The sequence below is a fragment of the Ptychodera flava genome, chromosome 18 (genome assembly GCF_041260155.1).
Source record: "Ptychodera flava strain L36383 chromosome 18, AS_Pfla_20210202, whole genome shotgun sequence".
Classification (NCBI taxonomy): Eukaryota; Metazoa; Hemichordata; class Enteropneusta; family Ptychoderidae; genus Ptychodera; species Ptychodera flava.
The window spans coordinates 31018054-31045578 of NC_091945.1; the positions used below are offsets into that span (position 1 = coordinate 31018054).

The following is a 27525-nucleotide window of genomic DNA, read 5'->3' on the forward strand; positions in this document are numbered from 1 at the left end:
ACCAGTGGTTTTGAAAAAACAAGCAACTCAACAGTTGACAGATCAGCTCTGTTGAGTTATGTAGAGAATAACCTTTTGTGACACGTGTATTGATGAAGAAGGTGGATATCTTTGATTAACATTGTGAGTTCTGTTTAATAAGTTGAGACTGTACATACTCAGAGAAAGCACACTGAAGAGACAAAGGTTTGAAACTTAAGAAGTTCAAGGTCACCAAATGCATTATAAGGAATCATGTTACACTTTCATTGCACTGTTTACACAGATTGCATAATTGCTATAAATAGCACATGAGGAATCTTTATACAGCCCAGCTTTACCATAAAAACCCTATCACTTTGACCACTCTTTTAATTGACCACTTTATTTTTTTCCTCAAAAAGTAATTTTATTTTATCCTTACCAAGTCAACCATAAATGGAAATTAGAACTTTCTCTATCTCTATCTCTATTGACTATTTTGAGCAATTTCTTTTAGATAACATACAGGGCACAATAAATGACGGTTCAGAATATGTCAAAGTTGGAATTCAGGAAAGTTGCCTTTACATGTTTTTAATCCTCCAAGATGGTAAGCATTTCACTATGAACTGTCAAAAAAAGTTGAACTTTCTGATAATTCTACACTAAAATTATTTTGGCTTTGATGATTTCCTAATTAATTCAATTATTTAAAATCATATTATTTTTTTTTTCTGGGTGAATTGATAGGGTTATACAGTACAACAATTACATACAATGTAAGTCAAATTTTGACCAAAAATGACAAAAAAATTCCTTAAAAATACACATTTGCATATTTCATCACAATTTGAACAAATCTAAGTTGGGTTACCCCTAGGGACCTGTATACCAAATAACAAAGCTGTCTGACCAGCGGTTATGAAGAAGAAGATTTTTTACCAAAAACACCTTTTTTGGCATTAATTTGCCTATTTTCAACAATATCAAAAAATTAAAAAAAATAGTTTCTCAAAATCGTATTTTTCATCTACACAACAAATATCAAATCAGTAAGTACTGCGGTTCTCAAGATATTTGAGTGGACGGACGCCTCACAAACGGACATACATACATACATACATACATACATACAGACTGACGACGGACGCCGGACGGATACCCATCCCAATAGCTTCTATAGACTATAGTCTATAGTAGCTAAAAACCAAAAACATAAGGGTTCTTGATGTTTACAAAAAATTCAACTTTGATTTGACCAGAAGCTATCTTGCAAAAGAATTGGCCAGTTCTCATAGATGAGACTTCAGGGATAGACATTTTAAATTTTACACTACTGGGAGACTTTTAAACATCTCACTTACCTCGGTTAAATGGTTCATCTATGTTATCACCCAGTGTGGCTTCTGCCAAGGCTGGTCTGTTGAAACTATTATTTACAGCCTGACGGTGAAAAAAGTAAAGTCAATTACTAATTTAGAAATGATTATAAAGGTTACAATGTGCCATAGAGCTATCTCAATGCTTTCCATCTTCATCAGACGAGGATAGTAACAAATGTCTGCTGAAACTTAAAATGGGAATGACGTAGTATTCCCTGTGGTAGCTTGTGTGCAAAGTTCATTATAAACAATGAAATCAGGCATTGAGACAACTTGTTGACTGAGGGCACATGTACATGCAATGAACATACAATGACATGAAATGTGACAATGAAAAAACAAGTATCTTGGTGAGGTACATTGCACATAACCATGGTAACGACACAACAAAGACTGATCTATAAAATATCAAATGAACAAACATGCAAAGATAAAAGGAAACTGTAGCTTGTTTGACTCCATCAATATCAGAAAGGGACTCAAAGTATCACATTGACTTTTACACTGCAGTAACTGGCAGTTATCCCATGTGATATGTGGTTATACACTCAGCAAGCTGCGGGACCAGGGACACTGTCATGGGAAGGGTTCTGTATTACAGATACAGACTCAAATACATAGACTGTTTGAAAAGGATAAAGCTGGCATATTAATCAGAACTCTTCAGCTGATAAACACATTGACCCAGATTTAAAAGTTGCTAGAATTGACGGAATGTAAAGAAAGGCCCTGTCACATTCCAGGGATGTTGGAACCCAATGGGTGTGTGGGGCAGATGGAATGTTTTAGTCAGACTCCCACAATGCGGTTTTTTATAGGTAACAGCAAACAGTAGACACAAATCACTGAAACAGTTACACAGTCAGACGAAACAAAGACATGACATACACACATGAGGAGTCTTGATACACAAATGTGCTGTAAACCACCCTTTTTAGTATGTATGCCCAACCACCCAATTAACACCCAGGTGAGATCATTTAGCCATATCATACCAAGTTCCACATCAAAAAGGCTGCACTTGCCACCAAATATTGGCACTGAGCTGTGCTAGTGTGTGGTAGCATACATAGGCAGCTTTTCACAATAGCTGATGACAACCACATATTTACAACATATAACAAAATATCAAACACAAATAGACAAACATCACCATGGATTACATATATTTACCGACCATGCAACCTTGTCACAACCAAAGCTTTTCAAGATATTGATTGAAAATACGGTCAGTGCACGTGTGCATTACAAAATTTAATGAATTCAAGAAAAGCTTTGGATAGTAACATGATTTTTGATAGTATAAACGACATCATTAACATTGTTATGGAATGACAATGAATTATACATCACATTTCAAAATTATGAAATATTTATGAGTAATATAAACATGCCTTATAGCCTAACAATTACATGTGTTATCACCTTTGAATTTAATAATACAAATCACAACTAATTTAAACTTCTCATTTGTTATTTAAGAATTGTATGTTATGATTAATTTTTTTATTAATTGGGAATTAATCTAAGTACATCCCTATCTAATATTTTATCTAATTTTACTGGATTTTGAATGGAGGGGGACTGAGGTGCTGTTATGTCCAGTTACGAAAAATGAATGGGAAAGGTATTTGGAAAGGAAGAATAAAGTTTGTTGGAAATATGAAACAGAGGGATAGCGGTTCAAAATTATAAAAAATTAGAAAAGGAGAATGAAACAGTGAAGGGAAATGAAATTCTCTGCAAGGGGAAAACTAACGTCCCGTGCTAAGATCAAAAGTGACGGAATCAAAAATAACAAACAGAAAATGAACTAAAAAGGAACAAAAATATTACTAACATTGTCTGTGTAGTTTGAAGGATTGTAATACTGAGACTTATTGGAATCATTGCGTGTCGACTAAGGCTGGACAACACCTCCGATCGCGGAGCTTTCTTATCGGCTAAAACTTCGGGGCTGTCTACTCTAACATCAGGGATCGAACTGGTGATGCCACTATCAGCTGATACCTCGTCACTTTCGATTCTCTCCGGGTCTTTCGTGAGATCATCAAGATCGTCACGGCTGCTGCGCAGGCTGAAGTTTTGGATCTCGGCGGTCGTCCGGCGCAGTGAGTTGTAGATCTCCTCAGAGTTCATGTTTTGCATGTCAAAGTCGGAGTCGGGGTAAGTTGCCCGCGGTGACAGAGCATCGCCTCGCGGGGACATCATGGGTCTGGACTGGTAAGCTCGACTTGGTGTATTACGTGGCCTGGGTGGTACATTCTTTACAGACAGAAATGACAAGACAAACAAAAAACAAAAATAACACAAAGCACAAAAATGGCAAAATTAATAGGAGGAAGTATAATATTAATTCTATTAAACACGGCATGCTTAAGTTAATAAAATCATATTCTAAATGCCCTGCATTCATGATGAGTGTTTAAAAAAATTGTTGAAATCAAAAACTTGAGTAAAAATTAAAAAAAACTTGTATGATGTTAGTGAAATGGCAGCAGAAAAGGATGATGGGTAGGTGCATAAGTTATGACATGTATCCCATTGGCTCGTATAATCTATATCCGTCATTGTCTTAAGTTGTACTTAATCCCAATTCCTTCAAGTATTGATTACAAATGATGAAAACTTAGAACAAACGAGTTTTAAAGTTGTTAGTATGTAAAACCAACAAGATAAATAACAAGCTAAATAAAGCACTACACTGCAACCAATGAATACACTCTCTGTTGAGAGGAAAAACTCACCTCGTTTTCATTGCTTGTATTCCGTAGGTGATTGTGAAGGAGCTTAGTGGCACCATCCTACGAACCAAAAGGACACATTACCACCAGTTAAAAGTCTGATGATTATGTCATGTTTTAAAAAAGCAAAAGGTGTCATAAATGAAAGATTTATGAAAAAAATAACGTCCCACTGTTTGGAAGGATTTACCTTGAGGTAAAAACTCATGCCAGAACCACAATGGCGACTTGCATAGTCAGAAGAGACATAGACTATAGAGTGCGCACACACCACTAATAACAGGTGGTTGACATTACAATGCAAATTTATTACTACCAAACACCGAAAACTTGTATGAAGAACAATGCTATTATGATTGTGGAAGTTTGTCTTCGGTAGAAAATGTCAGATGATGAACTTGCCTTGACATTTAAGAGGTGGGAATGGGGAAGGGAAACGAAATTTAACAAGATTTCTGCCTGAAACAATATCTCTCTGTAACTCTAGGTGACCATCCAAAATAGAAATATGAATGGAAGGAAAAGTTGGCCTCTTTCGGTGTGAATAACTGTGTAGGAGATTGCTCTGCCAGCATTGTTATGGCAACTTTGAGTGACCACAAAATCCTACCAATCAAATACCGCAATGATTTGTAACTTTTACCTGGAATGTCTTGGGTAATACTGACAACATCATACTGAATTCTGGCGTATTTAATTCAAATAGACCAATCAGTACTAGTTGTGACACCTGTCAATCAAAAAAAAATAATTACATGTAAGTTGGATGATGGGCACAAAGTTTCCATCGACAAAGCTCATCTGTTGTTGTATTGCATTGAAAATCAATGTCACCGAAGTCATGTGGTGTGTGGATTGTCAGTGTGCCTTGCTAAGATCTTCCATACCTTAAGTTAAAAATCTACAGAAACAAAACGGTGCAATTCAGAAAGCAAGCACACATTTTTGCCGATGTTTATAGATGACGCCGTCATTTATGATGATGAGTTGTCACTATAGAGATGTTGTCATCACTTGTGGACTAAGATTAATATTTTATCCTTGTTTGTTGCAAAGTCAAGAATATAAGATATTTGTCCTCAAGCATCGTAATGACTCAATCAATTTGACCTTTTCAAAATCATAATCATGGTCGAATTATTGGTCCAGGACTGATATGGTAAATGTAAGATTTTAAATTTCTTTACATTGCATGGATTAATACCAGTGAGGCACCACATATCAGTGAAGTACTGTAAAAATTTGATAGCTTGAAAATCTTTTGCAGAGCTGCACTCTACACCCTAGGAAAAAACTGGTTTATTTACCTTCCTGACGTCCAGTGACTTTGCTTCTCTTGTCCAGCTGATAATTCTACTGACCGCAAGTCTGGTTTCACTAGAATTCACAAAGTCTGACGGATCCATTAGCTCTATTAGGTACTGCATGTATTTCAACAAAGCTACCTTTGTCTGTAGGAGCGATAAATCAGATATGCAACAGTGTTCAGTACATCCATGCTCAAAAATTATGTTTACCTGAAGGTCAAAATGTCAGCCATTTTTCTTCTGCCAGTACAAAAGACCTTGAAGGACATAGTGGGTAGGAAAAAATTTTGAAAGTCGACCATGTGATACTTTGCCTGAAAGTTGTCAATGAGAGAACATCTGAAAAGTTGTCGATGGGAGAATTTCACAGACTTTTAACTAAAAGCTTGGAAGAAGAAACTCACAATACAAACCATATTATACATTTGTGAAAAATTGCTTATTTGACAAAGCTGGCATAAACATTTATTAATTTAGCTGTTTGTGGGTAACATATACAAAATCATGGACTCAGCATTATCTTCAAGCAACAAGCTTGTGAGTATACTGTGATTCTCTGCTCTATGGGCTAAGTATGTGTAAATGCAGTATATCTGGAAAGACACTTAACCAAGAAAAGATTTAACCCTTTGAGCGCCAACGTCAATTTTTGTCGCCATTATAAAATATACTCTAGTCCATTTTTCTGAGATTTTTGCCAAAATTTTGATAAACAAGTCATCGTTGATGACACAGTCCCCACTTGTTAATGGGTACTTTTATTACATGTCCTCAGAGAGGATAGAGTCCTCTTCTTTAGGTCTGTGATAAAATACTTTTGAATAAATTCGCTTGATACATGTCTGAGTTGTAGTTCAGGACATGAAAAAATCGTAATAAAATGGCCACATGTCGGCCATATTGGATCGTATCACAAAACAAATCGATGTGCATATGTATGACATAGGTCAATGTCCTTGTACAAAGTTTGAATAAAATCGGTTGAGATATGCCTGAATTATGGCTCTGTACATGAAAAAATCGTAACAAAATGGCCGCCTGGCGGCCATATTGGATCGTATCACAAAACAAATTGATGTGCATATCTATGACATTGGTCAATGTCCTTGTACCAGCTTTGAATAAAATCAGTTGAACATGTCTGAGTTATGGCTCTGTACATGAAAAAATCATAATAAAATGGCCGCCTGGCAGCCATATTGGATCGTATCAAAAAACAAATTGACGTGCATCTGTATGACAAGTTTGAATGAAATCGCTCCAGGCATCTCTGAGATATCTGCGTGAACGGACGGACGGACGCACGGACGGACGCACGCACACACGCACGGACATGACCAAACCTATAAGTCCCCCCGACGGTGTCCGTGGGGACTAAAACTGTAGCCAATGAAATATGATGTCCATTTGGTCCAAAATTATCAAAAACTTTCAGAAAAATTCATAAAAATTCGTAGAATGTGGCAGTAAAATTTTGGTGGGAAAAATTACAGCACTCAAAGGGTTAATAATAGCTGAGGATATAGAAGACATATAGAATACTTTCAACTTTATCAGCCGTAAATTGGAAGATTCTTACCTTGACATTGGGTGTCTGTGTTTGGTCCACTATAAAACGGGTTAAAATATTGAACTGCAAGTCATAGGGAAAACTGTCCCTGTAGGTAAAGATCATTCAATGAAATGAACAGAAATTCATGCTTATTCTTTTTACATTGAGCAAACGAGAAACTTTCAAAAATAGTCTCTATCAATACATATTTCCAATACACTGGTTGAATACATGCACTTGTAGTACTCTGAATGTAAGCACAGACAGCTCATGTTTATTATTTTTCAACAAACACTTTAATTTCTACAGTTCATTAAAATCATATTATACACTGTGTTAACCAATGGAAAGGACTTGTTTAATATTTTAACTTGTAAAGTACAGCAAGTATGCATTTGAACAGCTCAAACATGGCTAAGACATCACAGGTCATAAATAACCTGATATGAGCTGACCTATGACCTTTGACATGTTTTGAAGACAGCCTTACCTGACAACATCTAATGCCCTTTCAACCTTGGCATGAACTGAGCCCAGGAGATCCATACCCATTTTAAGTAAAAGTCGTGTCAGTAGAATGTACAACCAATCACTAAGGTCCATTTTGTGTATAGTTATGAAGTCTGATAATGTTTCTAAAAACAAGCTGAAAACCTGGCGGGAAAGAGGAAAATAAAAAGATATAAAAAAATTTGAGAATGGTTTGAAAAATGAGCAACTCGATAGAAGGAGCTGTGGGAGGTGTTGAATTTAAAAGCATTAAGTTCTTTTGTTCTGGAATTCCTTGATCTCTGTTTCAGCCATGATTTCACACAGTGTTGAGTGAAAAGCAAACATGATTACTGTAAAATTAAAAATTCATCGGGATTTAACTTCACTGTTTTTCTGCTGATACAACCAGTCCACTAAACCTGCATGAAAATGCTGATCATTGTTTTACTGGTAAATTGCTGAATTCTCTCCCTGTGAAAATGTCTAAAATGTCAAAACAGTGAAATTAAACCTCTATGAAAATAAATGCTTTTACGGGATTTGAAATCAATTGATGTCTGAAATTCTTGACGTCTCTGAAATATTTTGTGGCCGTAGATTCACCTTAAGAAAAATCTGGCACGTAGGCCAAACAGGTGTTATTTTCTAAAGTCAACAATTTCTTCTGTAACTAATTGAATTATATTTGAAAATTGTGAAGGACTAAACTCTGAAATGTTCTGCTCACCTTGCCATGGGGATCTGCAAACATTCTTGTAAATATTTCTGTACATCTCTTGAGTTCTTGACGACTGTACATGTAAAAAACATTCATACAAAAAATGAACACATACGTGTAAATATTTGACAACTTGATAATTTTCTATTGCTAAAAAAAATATAGAAAATGATGAACTCATGTTCGTATTCCAGTTGATGTAGTCTGTCACAGAGATATACAGAGAGATGGAATTATAGATGTGAAAATATGATTTCATATGATTTAATGGCAAGTTTTCACAGTTTCATTTCACTGCACATCAAGGTAGCCAGCCACCTTTACAATCTGAAACAATAACATTTGACCAAACCATGGGGTAAACAGAGTTCAAGGTATAACCTGTCTCAGGGACAGACATTCAGACTCAAATTTTCACAATTGTTTTCTTATCTATCACTTGTGGGTACTCATTTTAAATACTTAAATGCTCTTGGGGTAAGAGCAGTTTTCACGGTCTTTATAGTTTTTCAGAAATCAAAAATCCAATTTTCCCCCACAGAATAAACGCAGGGATGGAAAGTATTTTGAATTTCAAATATTGGTAAATATCAGGTATTTGTCTGCTAGTACAAAACCTCTACATAGTGATGCCTGAGTTTTATTTTTTGATTTGGTAGAGAATGGTTGAAAGCATCATTGAAGAAAGTTTCAGCAAAAGTTTAGTCTTTCACTCCCGAGGTGCATTGTACCTTAATATCACTGACACATATGAAGGAATATTCACAACACATTTCAGTATCAGTGCAATGTAAAAATCTAGATATTTATACCTTAGCATCCTAGAGCTTCTGAGTACATTGGATAATCCTAGCAATCCTTCCTTTCTCTCTGACCACGCTGCACTGCCCATTTTATTGAGAATATCAGGAACATCCTAAGATGAAAAAGTTCAAAACAGCCGGAAGCCAAAATGAGGAAGATGCCAGAGAAAACAAGTTATGTTTGAAAGAAAAGCAAACACAGTTGCTAGAAAATCGCTATCAAAACAAAACAAGACAGAGCTGATCAGCTATTATCAGTATTATTAGAGTTATCAGTACTCAAGTATTCAGGAACACATCAAATTGGGAAAAATCACCTTATGCCATAGAGGGCGCTATTTCATCAAGTGCGATAGACAGACCGAATTGGTAACAAGATGTTCACAAATTCCATGATTCCATAGAGGTTTTTGTAGTTTTGTTTGTGAAGCACATTCACATCATTCGCACATCGTGCAATTTTTCTTACTTTTGACTTCTTTATAAAATAGATATGAATGTGCTTTGAATTTTCCACACATTCTGGTAGTACTTTGTATCTTTCATAATCATCATGACTTTTATTACAGAATGAGCTTTTTTTACACAAAACATATGCCGAGAAGTGAAGAAATACAAAAATTCTGCCTTACCTCAATTCGACCATGTCCTGAACCATAGGAACCGATAGAGCAAACACTAGAGGCGTCACTTTCATCATCAGAATACGCTGATCCGTAGCTCTCCCATCGTTTTCGGGATGGCCGTTGTGTCAACGCAGCTGCCAGGGCTATTTCAGCGTCTTTACCTGTGCCAAGTACTGGTTGGGCCAGCTGAGGCCTTGGGGCAACTCTCTGTGCACCGTTGCCACTAACATGGCGGTCTCTCCCTGTGAAAACGGCAAAATTCCACTCCATAAGCTACCATTTCAGAAAATCATTCTTGTACGTTCATGGTTAAATTCTTGAACAATTCTTGACCCCTAGATCTTGGGGAAGCAGCAGTATATCGCTCATTAACTTGTTTCACTTCATAAATTTTCACAGAAATCTTAACAACAAACAATCAGGCTGCTTTCTGAACAAACTTGGTTCAATAACATCTGGTTCCTTCAATGTTGAAGCTAGTTGAAGTCTTTTACTTTTCGTAATATTTAACCAAAAAATTATCAAGAGTATTGTAACAACTGAAGATCTTGAGAAAGACGATTTGTGAGTCAGTGATTAGCTGTGACCAGCAGACTTTGATACAGACAAAGAGATAGATAAAGAAAGAGAAAGAATTGAATTCAGATAAAAACATGCTCAATGCAGTTATTTTCAAGAAGGGCTAAAATTCCAGCTTTGGAAGTAAAAGAACTACAAAGACACGGCAGTATCTTGGACATGTCGTACACTCACCAAAGCCAAACCTGTTTGGGCTCACATCCGGACTGCCCCCCCAACTCCTGGACATTTGCCTTTCCCGAGACTGTCTATACAATTCTGCGCGTCTGTATGCACCGTACATATAGCTAGTCGGTGAGGAAGCTCGTCTGCTAGGGAAATAGTTGCTGGCTGTGGACAGGACAGCTTGTCATTTTGACTGTATTTTTTTTTTTCATTTCAATTTTTTGATGTTCACAGCAGTCCATCAGCATTTATTATTGCTATACCTCAACAGGCGAATGCAAAGCTATTTAGCAACAAGCAGATGCCCTATGAAATTTTCCTTTGCTTTACAGTTTTCTCAAATATATAATACTTTGAGAATACCATCACCTCAGCTACAGCTTTATTTGAGCTTATCTGTACCTTTGACCCTATGGCAAGCTTCAACACACAACAACTGCAAGGGGCTCTGATGCACCATTCTTTGAATAGCAAGCTAGCTGACACACAAGAAGCGTACACTTAAACTCTGAACACACACCTACAGTCTTCTCCTGGTTAAACCCTTTCAGCGCCATTGTTTGGCCCAAACCCATTGCGAACAATGGTGGTTGATGGACCTGTTTACACGGAATAGGGTGTAAAAGATTTGTGAAGTCCTTCGCCGAAGGATTTCCTGCTTTGCATATTTTCAGCCTTTTTTTGAGACAGATGGCAGTATCACACATGAATTGGCCAAAATGATGCAGAAATGCTTTTGCAAAAGGTACTAGAGGCAGCCAGTATTGACAGTCACGTTGGCAAGACTGGAGTATAGTGGGATCATGCCAGGCCATAAAACAATTCAACAGTACCCTGGGGGGTATGTATTCATTCATTTTAACAGGAGCCCTAGGGAGACCTTGGTCCAGCATTCTCCGAGTTCATTGTCAAGTTGTTGAAAGAAAAAGTATACAGAAGGATTCGTGTATGGAGAGCTTTCCTAGTCTCATAAAGTAGTGTAGTAATTTACCTTAGGAGATCAGCATTACGGAAATGACATGCAATGCAGAGATGATCTAATTGTTGTGTTAGCATAATTCTATGCCTTATCTTACGTCCCCGATATTCCTAGTACCAACACCCGTATTGACATCACACTTTAGTATGCACCCAACAACCAGGAAAGAACACAATGCCAACGTGAACATGACTGTATGCTGTCTATGATTTCCCTCCAGAAATCAACGATACTTACAGAATCCGTGTCTGGAGGGGCTAGTTTCCCGACTGCCTCCCAGACTTCTAGAAATGAATCTGCCTCTCTCTGTGTGCCTACTTAATTTAGCCCGTCTGTAAGCCTCAAAGGTGGCGCTAGCTGGAGAAGCAAGCCGACTGTTGTTCCCGTTACTACCGGCTGTGGGAGGGAGGGCTAAAATGTTTCAGTCTCCTCAAGTTTTGACTCATACAATGAAGTTCGAAATCTACCAGGTATGGCTATCCACGCTAAACCCAAGACTCTCCCCATGTGTATGGTGTAAAGCTATTTACTTTAAGGTGACCATCCTACACCTCTGTTGCCGTGATGATCCTGCTCATTGCCATGACAACCTGTCTCCATGCCAGGATGTTTACAGAGTAACAATCTTGAATGATATTACCACCCCTAACACCACCTCCAAACAACATTCATGATCTCTATCCCACACCACCTTTACCATAAAACTTTTTCAGACTTTGTATCTGTTTCCAAAAACTTACCGAAACCAAGTCTGTTGGGGCTGGCCTCCCGACTGCAACCTTGACTTCTGGGGATCCGGCTTTTCCGCGGAGTTTTCCGGTCTGAGCCAGTCGCATCGACACGGCTGTACGTGCCGTATAGGTACCTTGTTGGTGACGCTGACCGACTACTGGATCTGCTGCCCGCTGAAATTTGCAAAAAAAATCTCAGTTTTTGGGATGGATTCCTCTGGGAGATTTAACTTTTTTATGTGCCTGTTGAGCCACTGTTGAACTTTCCAAAAATGCACATGTGTGGAATAAAGGGTTTGAAAAAGCAATATGTTGATTAAGTTTGCAAGTTGTTGGTATGCACAATCAATCACGTTTTTTCCCTACTTTCTGGAACATGTCAAATGTCAAGTGTTAAGATAACCTGTCACATTGTGACATATATTGTTATTTTTGACAATAGAAAGCACGTCTAGTTACTGTCCCTTTGAACAAACACATTCACAAACATATTTGCTGTCATAAACTCATTCCTCAATATTAACAGCTTTGATTATGATATGGCGATCTCTCATATTTACGTTAATGTATGTATGTATGACTGTTCTGACAAAGACACCATTTCTAACAAAAAGTCTGTCTTAAACTTCTTCACAAAATAAGTAAACACACTGATGTTTCTCTTGAGCAATTTTATGATCGAAAATTGATGTAACTCTTTTATTTTCAACGGCAGATTTAAGACACTGATAAAGGAAATTCAGTAAGAAACGCTGTTTAACCTTTCCACCACAAAGGTTTCCCCACAACCGTTAATATCAATGGTGATGGGGGACCTATTCCCAGTGAATTAGTGATGAACCAGTTAACCCCTGCACCACCAGAATTAGGTATACCTCCATTGTTTTAATAGGATTAGAAGACCTATGTACAGCAAAATAGGGGTGGCAGGGTTAAGAGTGAGTGGTTACAAGGATATTATCAGATGTGCTTACGTTGTGATTGTGAGACACCAAGACGTCCCTTCCTCGGTGTGGGGATCCTGGAACCTTCCTCTGCTGCCTTATCAAGCACGGTGTTAGACCCAGTCAAACCTGAGGAAACAAACCACCAACAAATTGACCTGAGTGAAGTGCAAATGCCAGAGGTCAGGGAAATTGGAATTAAATATGGTTTGAGGTAGGAAACAAACCAACTGTCTTGGAGCTGATTTGTAGCAAAGTGCAAGTAATACTGCAAAATTTCTACATTTGTTGCTGTTTATGGAGTATAGCAGGGATGAATTTTTGCATAAAATTTCCATTTTTCTTTCTCTGTCAGGACTGAAATGAAAGCATCTAGTCTACGCAGAATGAAAGTACTACTGGGGTTAGCAAATCTAGGAGATACAAGGTTTGAAGCTTAAGATAAATATTTTTATCATTCTCCAAATGAGTACACTTACAAAAGAACTTGAAAATCGAAAGACATGACAACCACAAAAGGTTGCTTAAAGCCATTGGATTGGCCTGAGGCTAAAAATGCTGCACCGTTGTGCAATCCCCGTGTTTTCTTCCAAAAGATTTAAAATCTATGATTTTTAATCACAGTATGATGCATTAAACTATGGTAAATGACTGACAAGGTCAGCATTTGTTGTCACTTTAATACAGCGAAAATTCTTTCGATGACAACATTTTTTTTGAAAAGATTGACAGCTTCTCTCCGATGAGTAATAATGTACTGATGAAACAATGCTAGAAACCAGTTTGCATTCCTACAAGAGCAGTATATTGTGAAAAGGGGACAGGCGCGTGAGATGTGTTCCTGTAGCTTTTTTAACCATATTGGACATTGCTTGCAGCCCTCTATGATTTGGACTGAAACTTTTCACTGGGCATCATACTATCGTATCTGTTGTCACACAAAGCCCTCTGTGTCAGAAATGGAAATGCCATTGTTTTTGTAGAAAATGGCCCTCTCTATTCAGAGGTGGAGAGTGAAAGGGATAGGGTGATTTCCAATCTCAAAACGTAATCGGGTAAAAGGGAGGTATGATCTGTCTATAAATAGATAGACCTCTGGCTTCTGTTTGTGTCCAATATAGCCACTAAAGCATTACATGTGCAGAATTTTGACCGCACACAAAACCGACGAGCAAAAGCTATATAAATGAAATTAGTGCCTTAAGTAGCAAAAAAAAAAAAGCCCAAAATGATACACTTAACATGTGCACACCTTTGTCTCTTTGCTTTTTCTTTCCTGTGAGGTAAATGGCAGTGAAAAATGGACAGATCATGATGAAGTTGAAAGATAGAGAAATAAAAAGTTGATAAAAACAGGTAATAAAGTTACGGCTGCAAAACAGTGTTATGGAAATTTAGAAGAGAGGTTTACACAACTTTCAGAAACAAAGCCACAAGAAACAAGCCAAATAAACCTAAATTTAAACCAAAAGACACAATTTATGGTTACCATGCAACAAAGAATGAGCAATTGAAACAAAATCTGTCAAAAAAAGCCATGCTAGTATAAATAGTTAGTGCAAGACAAGTATTTTCCATAATTCCATTCTTAGGAACTAAGTTATTTAAGAAAAATTACAGTAAGTTCTACGGAGATTTTTCACAAAGGATATCCATGTTATAGAGGATTTGTGCCTGGTGATAATGATGCTTATTATTCATAGTATATTGTGCACTCCGGTTGTCAGGAGTTAAATTATTGTTTAATATATGCAGGAAACATTGCAAAAATCTAAAGTTTTCTGTCTTATTACACTGCATATCTCTGTTAACTTTGTGTTTGATCACTGGTGAATTCTTATCATGATATAACATGTTATTCAATGAATAAATTACTTTGCAGACTCACAGTGGTGAAACCACACAAGTCAGAATAATATGTCCCTGAATGTCGTATTGACCACGTGTGTATTTAAAATGCATTTTATGAGGTGAGTAACATAACAACTAGAAAAGTTATCATTTTTTACTAGAATGTAGTTCTGGTATACAGAATGTAAATATCCTAGATAAAAATCATGACTTTAGTCTTGTCGTTTTTCAAAATGTTTACACATCTTGACTAATTGCAAATTCAACAAAGTTTGAAAAACAGATGTCACCATGCTTGGGTTTGAAATAAGCTTTACTACACACTACTATCTTCTTGAGCAACAGCCTTGATAGGGAAGATGTTGACTGGACATTTTATACGGATTTCTGACTTCATGTAAAGCATTATTATTTTGTGTCATTTTGACATCTATTATTGAGAAATTATGAAAAAGGCTGTTCAAAAAATTTCATTTTTCAGATTCATCAGCCTTAAAGATGACATTCACCAAGATGCAGATTTACCATCACCAGATTGGGTTAGGGATTTCAAATGTGAATGTTTCCAAAAGATAGGATAAATGCTTTAGTAAACTGTGTGTACCGAGTAAAGAAAGACTGGCAAAGACTACTTACCCATTTGGAATTATTGCATTTATATATTAGACAGAACTGTTACAGCTTTTGAGATTACCAAGAGCACAGAAAAGTGTTAGTTACCTAAGTTTTCCTTGGAGGCAGATTTGGGTAGCCTTTGTGCAGTATTTAATGATGTACTGCTTGCAGAGTAGCGGGACTTGGCACGGGACGCTGCTGACGTATTGATATCACTATTAGAACGAGGACCTAACCGAAAGCCACCATCTGTATTTCGAAGACAGAAAGAGGAGTCGTCAAGCATAGAGAGCAGGATAAAAACCGCAGTGAGTTTGACATCTGACCTTATCACCGCAGGCTGCAGAATGTTGCTGATGACACTGTCCTTATTCTTTTTAAATTTTCATAAATTTTGTCATAACCCTTTTTACTTTTCGTTGCAACAGATTTTTTCAGTTTCTCAAGTTTTGTGCAAGGATGATTTTTCTAGAACCAATACACAAATAATTGAACAAAGGCTGTCTTTCATACGTGAATAGAATGGAAAAAAAACAGCATGTATACTGTAGAGCTGTGGGCATCGTATGATTGAAAATAAAATGCCATATTAAGGTGAAGGCAAGCTCACTATATTCTTGAACAGTCTTTTAATATCTCTTTTTATGAACTAAATCTAGATGATGTCAAAATTTGGTCACCAAATTACCTTAATTGTTGCCTTTACCAACATAATTGAAATTACAAGGCTTCAAAGAATTTTATTTGAAAACCAATGAATGCAAAGAGAGTGTCATCAGGGGCCGAGAATGGTTGACATCATTCAGGGAAGAAATCTTAAAAGAACAGAAAGCTAGGCGGGGGAAGCATTGCAAGAACAGTGTTTGGGAGGGGCTGCTGGTGCCACCTATTAACCTGTTCACCTCCAGTTTTCTGTAAATAGTCCCACAATCAGCATTGATAACAATGGGTTTGGGCCAAACCATGGTGGTGAAAGGGTTGACGGTGCACTGAGACTAGTAGCAGTCAAGTGCTGAAATAATTCACAAAATTCCTACAACAGTTTACGCAGTTTCTCAAAGGTTTGATTTTTCTACATAAATAATTGTATCAAATATTCAACATCTCAAATATTTTACAAGTAACTAAAAGACTAAGCCTATGTGATATACATTTTCTATGAGCCCAAACTTCACTGGTTGTATTGATGCTGCATTGTGTAAGGCATGGGCATACTCCTGTTCTCATATCCTTATTCATTTTTGCAAAATATGTCAAATCTACAAGTGGCGATAGAATTTACAAGACTATCATTCAAAACCTGGAACATCTCTCACCTGTCTGAGTTTCTGTTTTCTGTGATGTCACTAATGACCTCCTTGCTCCAGTAGACCTCGGTGGTCTGAAAGTAACAACATGAAACATACAAGTTCAATGTCAATGTTCATTATTGACATTGACTTGCTATTCAATGTGTTTCCTCCGTGAGTATTACGTCTTCTCTGTCATCACAGATCTACTATTGTCAGTAGGGAGGCACATGCAATATGGCGACAAATAATATTGTTGACTATTGAGCAGGACAATATTTGCAATATTTCGGTGGCTACAGGTCAATATCACTCCATGAACACCAGCCATCATGACATGTTGGGGGAGCCTGATAATATTGACCCATACTACTGACCTTTCAAAGGGTAATATTTACCATGTTTGATTGGATAGGAGTGTTGAGGATGCTTACCATAGCATGTTGCAGTTAACAAAAACATGAAACATGAACTATTGTAAAGATGTACAAGATGAACAGCTTTGCCAATTGGTTAGGTCGGCAGCATTCCACACAGAAACCGGCCTACATTCACTTACCCTACGCTTTCTTGTGAGCTGCTGCTTGATTTCCGCGACAACGGCTTTGAAGGCGGAATATTCAATGATCCTGTACTTGAAGACTGGCTTAATTCACCGTGTAACATCTTTTGTTTAGAAGTATCTAATGAATTCAATAATTTCTCGGCTGGCTGCCTGAAGTGTTCCGCAAAGCCCCAGAAAGCTCTGAAAATGAACAGACAAACTAGGTTGAATTCTGTTTGACTTTTTCTGTTTACAAATTTACGGATAATGTTCTTTTCATATCAAGCACCTAACTGTGCAGAAAACTATTATTTTACTTCCTACTTTTCCTCAGAAATTGTCAAACCTCAGTAACGGCAGTAAAGTTGGACCAAAATTTAGGCATGAAGGAGTACACATCAAGTCAAATTGTTTTACCAGTCACACATTTTGTATAAAATTCAGACCACAGTGATTAAAGTGATCTCGGTTAAAAATTAAACACAGAAAAATAAATCCACAGTTAAAAAAATATAAAATAATTCAATCAGTGAAATTTTCAGGGCTAAGATTTTCACCAAAGTGAAAGATATGTATGGTCTGAATCATTTGTCCAAAGAAATATCATGGCGAACAACATTCATTTGAAAAGAGAAAGGCAATGTTTGATTGACTTACTTTCTGCCAAAAGATCTCACTTCTGAGTCAGCATCTTCAATGTTTTTATGAACAGCGTCTGTTAAAATACCTACATGTTTTTCTAGAGAGTGTGTATCCCAATTGCTAAAAATTATCCATAAAAATAGAGCAGTTTGTCTGAAAGAAAAGAAGAGAAAGTACAATTTAACTTTTACAGTGAATTCTACGTCATAAGTTTATTTCATTGCACAACGGAATAGTAGACACAAACCTTCACATATGAACTCATAGGGTTTTCCAGGGCCCTCTAGGTATGTCCTGTATCAATCCCTAACTATAATGACTAAGTTACTGGTAATTATTGCAAAGAAAAAAACACAATCTGTATCCACTACTGGTAATCTTCACCAGCCTTTTTTCTGCTCTGAGATGGATATAAGATAATGACATCTCACGAAAATAAACAAGAAAACATGATATCTGATATGTTATTCAGCTCAACGTGTACCATAGGAATCAAGTATGACCTAACTGTCAATTTTCCAAATTTTCTGCACGTACCTTCTGATGGCGACAGCTTTTGATGTCACATAGCTACAAATTATGGGTATCAACCTATGTGAATGTGTGTGCTGGAAAGTGAAAGAACAAACAAACAAATCAGTCAGAGACACGGCAACAGGCTTGGAGACAATTATGTACATACATATGTTGGCAGATGTTGTCTATAAAACCTGTCAAAAACAATTTTTAAAGCTCAAGATGTTGCAATTCTTTTGGTTTAAAATTGTGACATGCATGTTAGAAAACCTATCTATGAACAATCTTATTGTTCATGGTACAAAAGTTTTATAGAACAGTGGGGGATTACGGAGAGAGTTAAAGGACCAGAAACTGTAACTTTCGATGATTTTTTTAACTACTTTTGTTTTGTATCTCAATCACAAGTTCTCATTCTATTCCCCAAAGCATGTTGAGACATCAACTCTTTAGCTTGTCAACACATATAAAATACATGTAAAACCCACTGTTGTTGTTTATAGTTCAATTCTAGTCCAGACCAGAATTCACTTGTCCACAAAAATAATGCAATGATCTATCCATGTACAGGCTGAGTTGACAAACTGGATACTGTGTATCTCAACATATTTTGGGGAGTAGAACAAGAAACGGTAGTTGACATTTTAAAAAATAGAGGAAAAAAAAATCATCAAAAATTAGAGGTACTGGTGTTCAATCAATAAATGTTCAGAGATAGTTGTCTTGGAAACGTCATACAGCAGACTGGTGTGCTCTTACCTTAATGATGAAATGAAGACACACAGTACCTGATGAAGACATAATTTTAGCACTGTTTGGAACTAGATTAAATAACGTTGGAAGAACAAATTCAGCCACATTGACAAACTGACGACCTAACGTCATTGACAAGAACCTGAAAACAAAACAATATAATGTACATTAGCCTGGTGATGAAGCTTAGAAATCCATGCATCTCAGTTTTTCAATATGATAACTCCCTATGAATTGTTGTCATTTGTTCTATATAGAGGATAATCAGAGGAGCTTGGCTTCAAGAATGAAAATACAAAGATTTTTTTTAGTCAGTTTCAATCAAATCATAACAAATACCGATGGCATTAAAATGTGAGTGAACAACAGCACCAATACCTGAGTAAACACACACTCTCATAGATCACTGAATTAACTCAGGCTAATGGAAGGACAGATCTTGCAAGAGACGATGGACAGAGATTGAGAGAGTTTGACAAGTTGAGAAAGGTTGAGAGAGTTTGAGTGAGGTTTAGAGAGTTTAACAGACAAGTTGAAAGGTTTAGAGGTTTTGAGAGAGAGAGGAGAGAGAGAGAGACTTGTGAAATATAGAAAGCATGAAGAGATGAATGAGAATGGAGTTGAAACAATATTATTCATCCTTCTTCCTGCAAAAACACACATATGCATACACACATTGTGACACAGACACATAAACATTGAAAAAAACTTGAATGACAAATCTCTCAAAAACACATATTAAAAGCATTCTCTTGAAGTTATTCCTCTCACTTACGCTAGTGTAAGGCATGCTTCCCGCACAACTTGCGATCTCAAGTCATTTGCTGATATTTTGAAAGCTACTTCTAGGAGTCGCACTTGTTGTTGAAAAGAGTCATAATTTTTAGCACCTGCAATCACAAGACTACGGATTTTTTTCAGCTGCAAACAAGAAAAAAGAAAATAGATATTAGTAATAATCATAATATAAATTATATAACTGTTGCGACCAGATGGGGTGAAGTACTGATACTATCCTTTTTTGGGAAAAAGATAAATTTATTCCAACAAAGTGACAAATAAAACAAATAGCGCCCTCTAGTGTCCAAATTTCGGTCGGCATTTTGGTAACAAAAGCTCCGAAGAGTTTTTATTATTCACTATGTCACAATGCCCTAGGAATAACAAACAAATTCTGAGGTTAAAATTACTTTGCTTGAACAAATAATTGACCATTGTTAGTAAATTTTCACAGCATTCTATTTTCTGTGGAGCAACCTCATTGAAATTTTGTTTTCACATGCTTGATTGCATTAATATGTTGAAAAACAGATATCAAGTGATGACACATACAACTTAACGTAACTCCTCATCTTGTTGAATTTCTAAATGTTCTCAACAAACTTTTGTTTTGGTTTAAATTGACCATATGTACAAGCTGAAACAGAGATCTTTTCACATTCTTTTACTGAACAGGAGAAGCTGAACAGGAGAAGCCATTTTTTATGAGCCATGTGATAGACAAAGTTAATTGCTACAGTTTGATACATGCCTTTCAGTGATACTTTGTATAATCACTACTGCCTTGTGGTTTATCTTACAATATAATGAGTTTGCCATCCTGAGTACCGACAAATATTTTGGGTATGCTGTTTTCTATGATCGGATAATTTTCATAGATCAGTGTACGTTGAGGGCGCTAATCAAGTCATAGTAGTCCGAGAAGAACTCAAGATCACGTATCTGTTTCAAGGGTCAGTAGCTTAAAAACTTTCGATGATTATTTCAGTCTTTTTGCTGTTTATGTCAACTTCAGATTCTTGCTCTGCTTCCAAATTCATGTTGAGATACACAGTATTTAGCTTGTCATCTCATCCTGTGCATTTATGGAACGGGTTGTTATTGTTGATAAATGAATTCTTGTCTGGACTAGAATTCAAATGTAAACGATAACAGAGCATTTTTACATGTATAGACGCTGTGTTGACAGGCCAAATAGTTGGTGTTTCAACATGCTTTGCAGCATAGAACAAGATCTTGATATTGACATACAAAACAAAATTAGTGAAAAAAATCACCAAAAGTTACAGTTTCCTAGTAACACTTACAGAATTGACTCTCTGGTCCCAGGCATTTTTATCATCCTCTAGAGTTTCCTTGATCTTAGTGAAATCTTCTTCTAAACTTTTTGCATTGTATATCTGGAATTAGAAAAGTGGAAAATGAATGTCTGAGAGGTAAACTAGATTGGTAATTTTCAAAGACTTGAAATTCAAGTAATATTGCACTGAGGTTCATATTATGGTGGCATGATGCTTGTTAAGAACAGTTTCCGAAGACGAGTGAATTATGGTGACAGCAGTTCAGCTACATGAGAAATGTCACCAAGACAAGGTATGTCAAAAGCTAGTTATAGACATTGACGGGATAGCGGATGGAAATTCGTCACCCCATGTCAAAACCAGTTCATTGAAAACCAAGTGGGTTGGATCAAAGGTCACATTGGAAGGATTGTGAAGGGAAATGGTTGATGAGGATGGAATTAACTGATTTTGAAATCCCTGCCTTTGCAGCTGAAAAAGTATTACTGATGAAATACTCACTGTAACTTCAGGAACATCTTCAAAAGATTTTCTGAACAACTCTTCATCAATGGCACCAGCTGCGGAAAGAACAGAACACAAGTATTTCAATGGTTCAGTCCTGCTTCTTTCACAGGTCTCATTCACCGAACTTTTTGTTCTCAACTTGGGGAAAATTGATAATTTGACAGGACAAAACTGACATGACATCTTGATGATGTTTTCACCATGCTGCACTGTTCAGCAAGGTGGAACACAACATCGTGTATTGCCAATACACAGAGGTCAAGGGTCATATTCTTCTTCATAAAACACCAATCTTCTTTTGTGACTTGCAATGTTTCAAGAATCCACACCATTGCCAATTGTGAAGTTGCAATACAATGGTCAACTTGACCAGTGTGTCCTTTCAAGGTATTTGACACACAATGGACACCACACATTCAAGCACTCTACCCGCCTGAGAAATATATATATTATATATATATATATATATATATATATATATATACATATATATATATATATATATATATATATATATATATATATATATATATATATATATATATATATATATATATATATATATATATATATATATATATATATATATATATAAAATCAAACTTCACCTGTATTCATGTCATGAAGTAGAATCAAGTAAGAAGAGTCTGGTTGCCATCTACAATCTTTGACTCTTTGTGATATGAATGCATTTATTGCTATGACACTGAGATCACAATATTGAATCATGCCGATAATCATGATGTTGACCTACACTGTTCATTACAATATTGACCAGAAGACTAGAGCTTAAGTAAGATACATTGACCTTAAAAATACCTGTAACTTTTATTGACTCTGCCATGCTTATTTCAAAAGTGACCTACACTGCCAATTATGGTATCGACTTACTGGAACAAAGACATCATAGATACCTATCGTAGTAATTGAAATACTGCATTGAACTTTATCGACATCAATAGCTAGTTTAAAAGGTAAATAGGATTGATTTTTCTGATCTTTGTATTCCAAGTCATCTGTAATCATGTGGGTTGTATTGCCCTTGGGTTCTAGAAGTGCACATGTGACCTCAATGAAACATTGACAAGTATATTCTCTGAATCATCCGTGTTTCAGGATGTATGATCAGAAAAAATTGAAACGATTGTCATACTTCACTGTTGGGGATTTTTGAATTCTTGTATATTAGAAAGATAAAACATTAAAGATACAAGAGGTGTCACTGTGCTTGATTTTCTGCAAAATGATTATTAAAGTCACACTTTTTCACAAAATCACTGAAATCATATAACAAGCCATTCATTTCAAGTTCATGCACAGAACAAAATGTTTGCATTCTCATCGTATAACCACACAAAATTAAAACTTCTTTGTCCAGCTGAGAAGAGGGGACGTCCCATTGTCACCTTCTGAGGTGCTGTGTATTGCACAGATCCTAGGAATACATACAGCAATAGAAAACTGAGTTCCAACCATAATGCTTCCTCAAGGCATGAAATATAGCTATACTGTGATCCCTGGTCACACTACTATCCCAAGGTAATTAATTGTACATTACCCCGGGGACATTACCGTCGCATTCATCACTTTATGATATTCTAACAAGGACATGAATGCACCCATATGTGCCTGAAACACATGTTGGACATGATATCTTCTTTGCCAGTGGTAAAAATTTCGGTTTTATCATCCAACTCCAATACTGTCCAATTGAACTATTGATATTTATATCATCCCACTCACAAAGACACTTCCTCATATCTGACAGTGATATGATGTCCATAGACCCTTTTCCAGTCAGCCCACGATGCATTGCAGCAATCATTTAAAATTATGTAACCGCATTTGAAACAAGTTTTTTGATGTATACATGTTACATTGCATTGTCCATTTATGCAATTCATAATGCAAAGAACAGTTTGGTGCCTTCTGTTTCGATTGGCGATAAATATATCATCCAGGGTAGCATTGGCCACAAATGCCATAAGTTGCTCACCCTTGTGTGAAAAGCATCACACAACCAGTAAGACGACTATGCTCCCTAAACAAAGATTCCAGGACAAATGTTTGATCACCACACTTTCTAAAATCCATAATTTTTTCACACTACCTTTGCAGTGATAAGAAACTGGCCATCTTCAGCAGACATAACATCAACCAATGATATATCATCAACACATCACATCAACCAATGACATATCATCAAAATATCACATCAACCAATGACATATCATCAACACATCACACCAACCAATGACATATCATCAACACATCACATCAACCAATGACATATCATCAACACATCACATCAACCAATGACATATCATCAACACATCACATCAACCAATGACATATCATCAAAATATCACATCAACCAATGACATATCATCAACAGATCACACCAACCAATGACATATCATCAACACATCACATCAACCAATGACATATCATCAACACATCACATCAACCAATGACATATCATCAACACATCACATCAACCAATGACATATCATCAACACATCACATCAACCAATGACATATCATCAACACATCACATCAACCAATGACATATCATCAACACATCACATCAACCAATGACATATCATTAACAAATCACAGCTCTCTCTCTCTGAGTCTGACAACAGAAAACATTCCTTACTACATCTATTCATTCAGAGAAATGTTTGATGGAATTCTTCAACTGCCTCAGATCACACCAACCAATGACACATCATCAACACATCACACCAACCAATGACATATCATCAACACATCACATCAACCAATGACATATCATCAACACATCACAGCGAGTCTCTCTCTGACACCAGAAAACATTCCTTACAACATCTATTGATTCAGAGAAATTTTTGATGGAATTCTTCAACTGTATCGAGATCATAAATATTTTAGATGAGAGGGCTAAGCAGTCATTCAGAATACACTGTAAGAATGAAGAGTTTAACCCTTTCACCACCATGGTTTGTCCCACATCCATTGTTTTCTATGGTAAAGTTGGACCTGTATACAGGGAACTGGGGGTGAAAGGGTTAAAACTAGCAATTGACATGAAATCAGTCTGAACATCAGCTGGGGTGAGCCTGATTTCTGATTTACTTCAAAGTTTTAATTTCTTGAAATCTTTCACACCAGTGCATAATTTTTCCTGATATAATTATCTTCCTTGTGCCTCTTTTCTTGAACCAAACAGCACCCCTTCTGCTTCCGTCACGGCAATAGACAACTTGGATATGTTGTTGCTACCCACACTGCCTGCTGGCTAAAGCTGTACACAAACTATGCGTGTGTATGTTACTTGAGATTCATATATCATGCACACACATCAGACCACTTAAAGACTATCCTTACAACCAATACTCTGTCTGGTCTCATAGTCAGTAGAAACTGCTTCACTCAGGGAATGGTTATAAAAGTGCTTGAAGTATTCTATAGACTCAGTAAGCTCAAGAGATCACATGATGATGGTACAAACAAACCTATGTGTACAAACGCCTATGGAAATACACGTATATCTGTGTGCATTTGTTTTGTTTGTACCGTAGTCCATTCAAATTCTGGGTTTAATTCATTCTTGTCACACAAAAATATTGCTTAAGAAATCATTTAAGACAGGCTGGAGAAGAAATGAAAAGATGAGATACACTGTAACATGGGTCCTACACCACTCCTCTATGTACAGCCGCCATTGCTTTTTTCAGGAAGTGTACAGTGTTGATATTATGGTTTTTATCAGTGATAAGAACAGTGTGTGCATAAACAATGCAAGAAATAGACTCTTCATCTTCCTGTCAATAACAACTATTCTTGCTGTGAGAAAACTTCAAGTGTATTGATTAGCTGCAAGTGTGATTGACAAGAAGACAACAATCCATTTACTGCAATGTGTAAAAAAACACACTGTGTGTTCTGCCACAAATCTTAACATCACCACTTCATACTCGCTGATCCCTACATTTATGTCCACTGGTGTTGCGGACATTTGCAGCGTTTCACTTGGGCCATTAATGGGTGTCAAGGAAGGAAACTTGAGTGTACTTACATGATGCAGTGTTGGGTCTGCTGCCTGACGCTGATGATGCCGACCTTTTCACTCCAGTCGATGACTTGGATTTGGCAACGCGAGCCGCACTTGACGCCTGCAAAGAAGTGGAAGAAAACTTGTGTCAGAAACTCCAAAACCTGATGAAAACAATGATTTCTTGAGTTTTGGTTAAGCGTTAGATCATGTCAATAGAACACGCATAACATAACAGTACAAAAAGATACAAAGCATGACAGTACACATATTCTGAAAGTGATACAAACAGACCGTACACATCTGACAAAGCATAATCTATCAGCATGAAATGCACTGTGAACTATTTTGGCTCGAAACTGACACATGTTGACATGTTCTAAACGGATGCAGAAAAAGAAGACACAAAAATTTGTCTCAGCGTTAATGTGACGCAGATGAACTGGCCTTTTTATTTCCCACCACCAACGACATGGCAGCTAGACTAACGCCAAGCTTGGACCATAAATATTCTCTCACCTCCATGAATGCATTTACCGCTTTAACTTTGGGTTTCCATCGGGTGGACCTCCACTGTGTTATATGTAAACATAGGCAGGAAGGGAGACTTTCATTGGGTTTTTCCATCAAAGAAAATAAAACACAAAGAAACAGAAGGGAACGGAGCCAACAGACAGGAAAGAAACTTACACGGAAAGTGCCATATTTTGTCAAGTTGTTAGTGAACATGCAGTTACAAGACATATTTGCTACTTTTTGCTATTGTGCATGTGTGCTTTTCTGATAAGGGTTGGGCTGACAAAGGATTTTGTGATCTGGGTGCTTTTGAAGAAATATCAACTGCAATTTCTCTTCACACAAAACCATTTAACACTCAAGAGGCTTGTGATAATTGCATATACGACAGCAAAGAAGTCAAAAAAAGGACAATTTTTGAAAATTCAGCAGTTGATATTTTTTCTTTCAAAACAGCAGCTACTGGAAGAGGTCGATGCTTAGCAAGCTAACAGGCTGGCAAATTGCATTGCTGAAATGAACTTTTGACCTGTGACCTCTCACCTCCATGAAACATTCGACTGCTCTAACTTTCATTCTAATTCTCCTCTGTGGTCGACCGTGTGCGCAGCGTCAATGAAATGAAATGAGATGAATGCTAGTGCAATGACGGCAATGCAATTATGAAGGACACATTTAAGTGCCACACTTTCATATTCTGTGACTTTCACATTTCTTGCTTACATAGCTATTTGAGTTATATTATAGCAATGTAGATAATGAAATAATACACATCTACAAAATTACAGTGCATGCTATTGATAAACCTAAAAAAATGACATGCTATATTCGAGATTGCTACTGTGATATGTCGGCATTACGTTTCACATTTACCGCAAACACATACTCGTGCACGCAAACATAAATTTCTTTTGCAATATCGGGTGGCAACTTGACACATTGTGGCTGAAATGACCAATCTTCCACTAAACTGGTCGAATTAAAATTTGCCGGAACAATTTTGAGACTTTTAGGGGAAAAAATGTTTTGAGTGAAAATAAAGAAGAAACACATTTCCCTCAAACTGGGAACAAATATTCCTTTCACTTCGCAATGGAAGGAAAAATAAATCTGACACCGAGGGTCTACCTTGACCTCAGTTTGGTCACCAGTTGCGTGAACACACCCAGTTTTAGTTATGCTACCAAACACT

General features: G+C 36.8%; 1 protein-coding gene across 24 annotated transcripts in view; it reads right to left on the bottom strand.

Annotated features, from left to right (window-relative positions):
- The window catches only part of LOC139117371 (CLIP-associating protein 1-B-like), an 89381-nt gene that overhangs the window by 7603 nt on the left and 54253 nt on the right, over nt 1-27525 (bottom strand). For 2 of the 24 annotated variants that reach the window (XM_070680423.1, XM_070680439.1), the window contains 26 exons: nt 26877-26921; nt 26337-26390; nt 25842-25938; nt 21776-21834; nt 21281-21373; nt 19969-20114; nt 19200-19335; nt 18462-18532; nt 17940-18077; nt 17298-17483; nt 16766-16830; nt 15555-15698; nt 14236-14259; nt 13014-13112; nt 12049-12213; nt 11546-11704; nt 9592-9827; nt 8969-9072; nt 8166-8229; nt 7437-7600; nt 6974-7052; nt 5395-5538; nt 4731-4817; nt 4091-4147; nt 3354-3608; nt 1326-1404 (listed from right to left, as the gene is read on the bottom strand). In XM_070680423.1, the coding sequence (XP_070536524.1) occupies nt 1326-1404; nt 3354-3608; nt 4091-4147; nt 4731-4817; nt 5395-5538; nt 6974-7052; nt 7437-7600; nt 8166-8229; nt 8969-9072; nt 9592-9827; nt 11546-11704; nt 12049-12213; nt 13014-13112; nt 14236-14259; nt 15555-15698; nt 16766-16830; nt 17298-17483; nt 17940-18077; nt 18462-18532; nt 19200-19335; nt 19969-20114; nt 21281-21373; nt 21776-21834; nt 25842-25938; nt 26337-26390; nt 26877-26921 (2950 nt within the window). Of the gene's footprint in view, nt 1-1325; nt 1405-3183; nt 3609-4090; nt 4148-4730; nt 4818-5394; nt 5539-6973; nt 7053-7436; nt 7601-8165; nt 8230-8968; nt 9073-9591; nt 9828-11545; nt 11705-12048; nt 12214-13013; nt 13113-14235; nt 14260-15554; nt 15699-16765; nt 16831-17297; nt 17484-17939; nt 18078-18461; nt 18533-19199; nt 19336-19968; nt 20115-21280; nt 21374-21775; nt 21835-25841; nt 25939-26336; nt 26391-26876; nt 26922-27525 lie in introns of all 24 variants that reach the window. The other 22 variants (XM_070680425.1, XM_070680441.1, XM_070680426.1 and 19 more) reach the window with 18 other exon arrangements.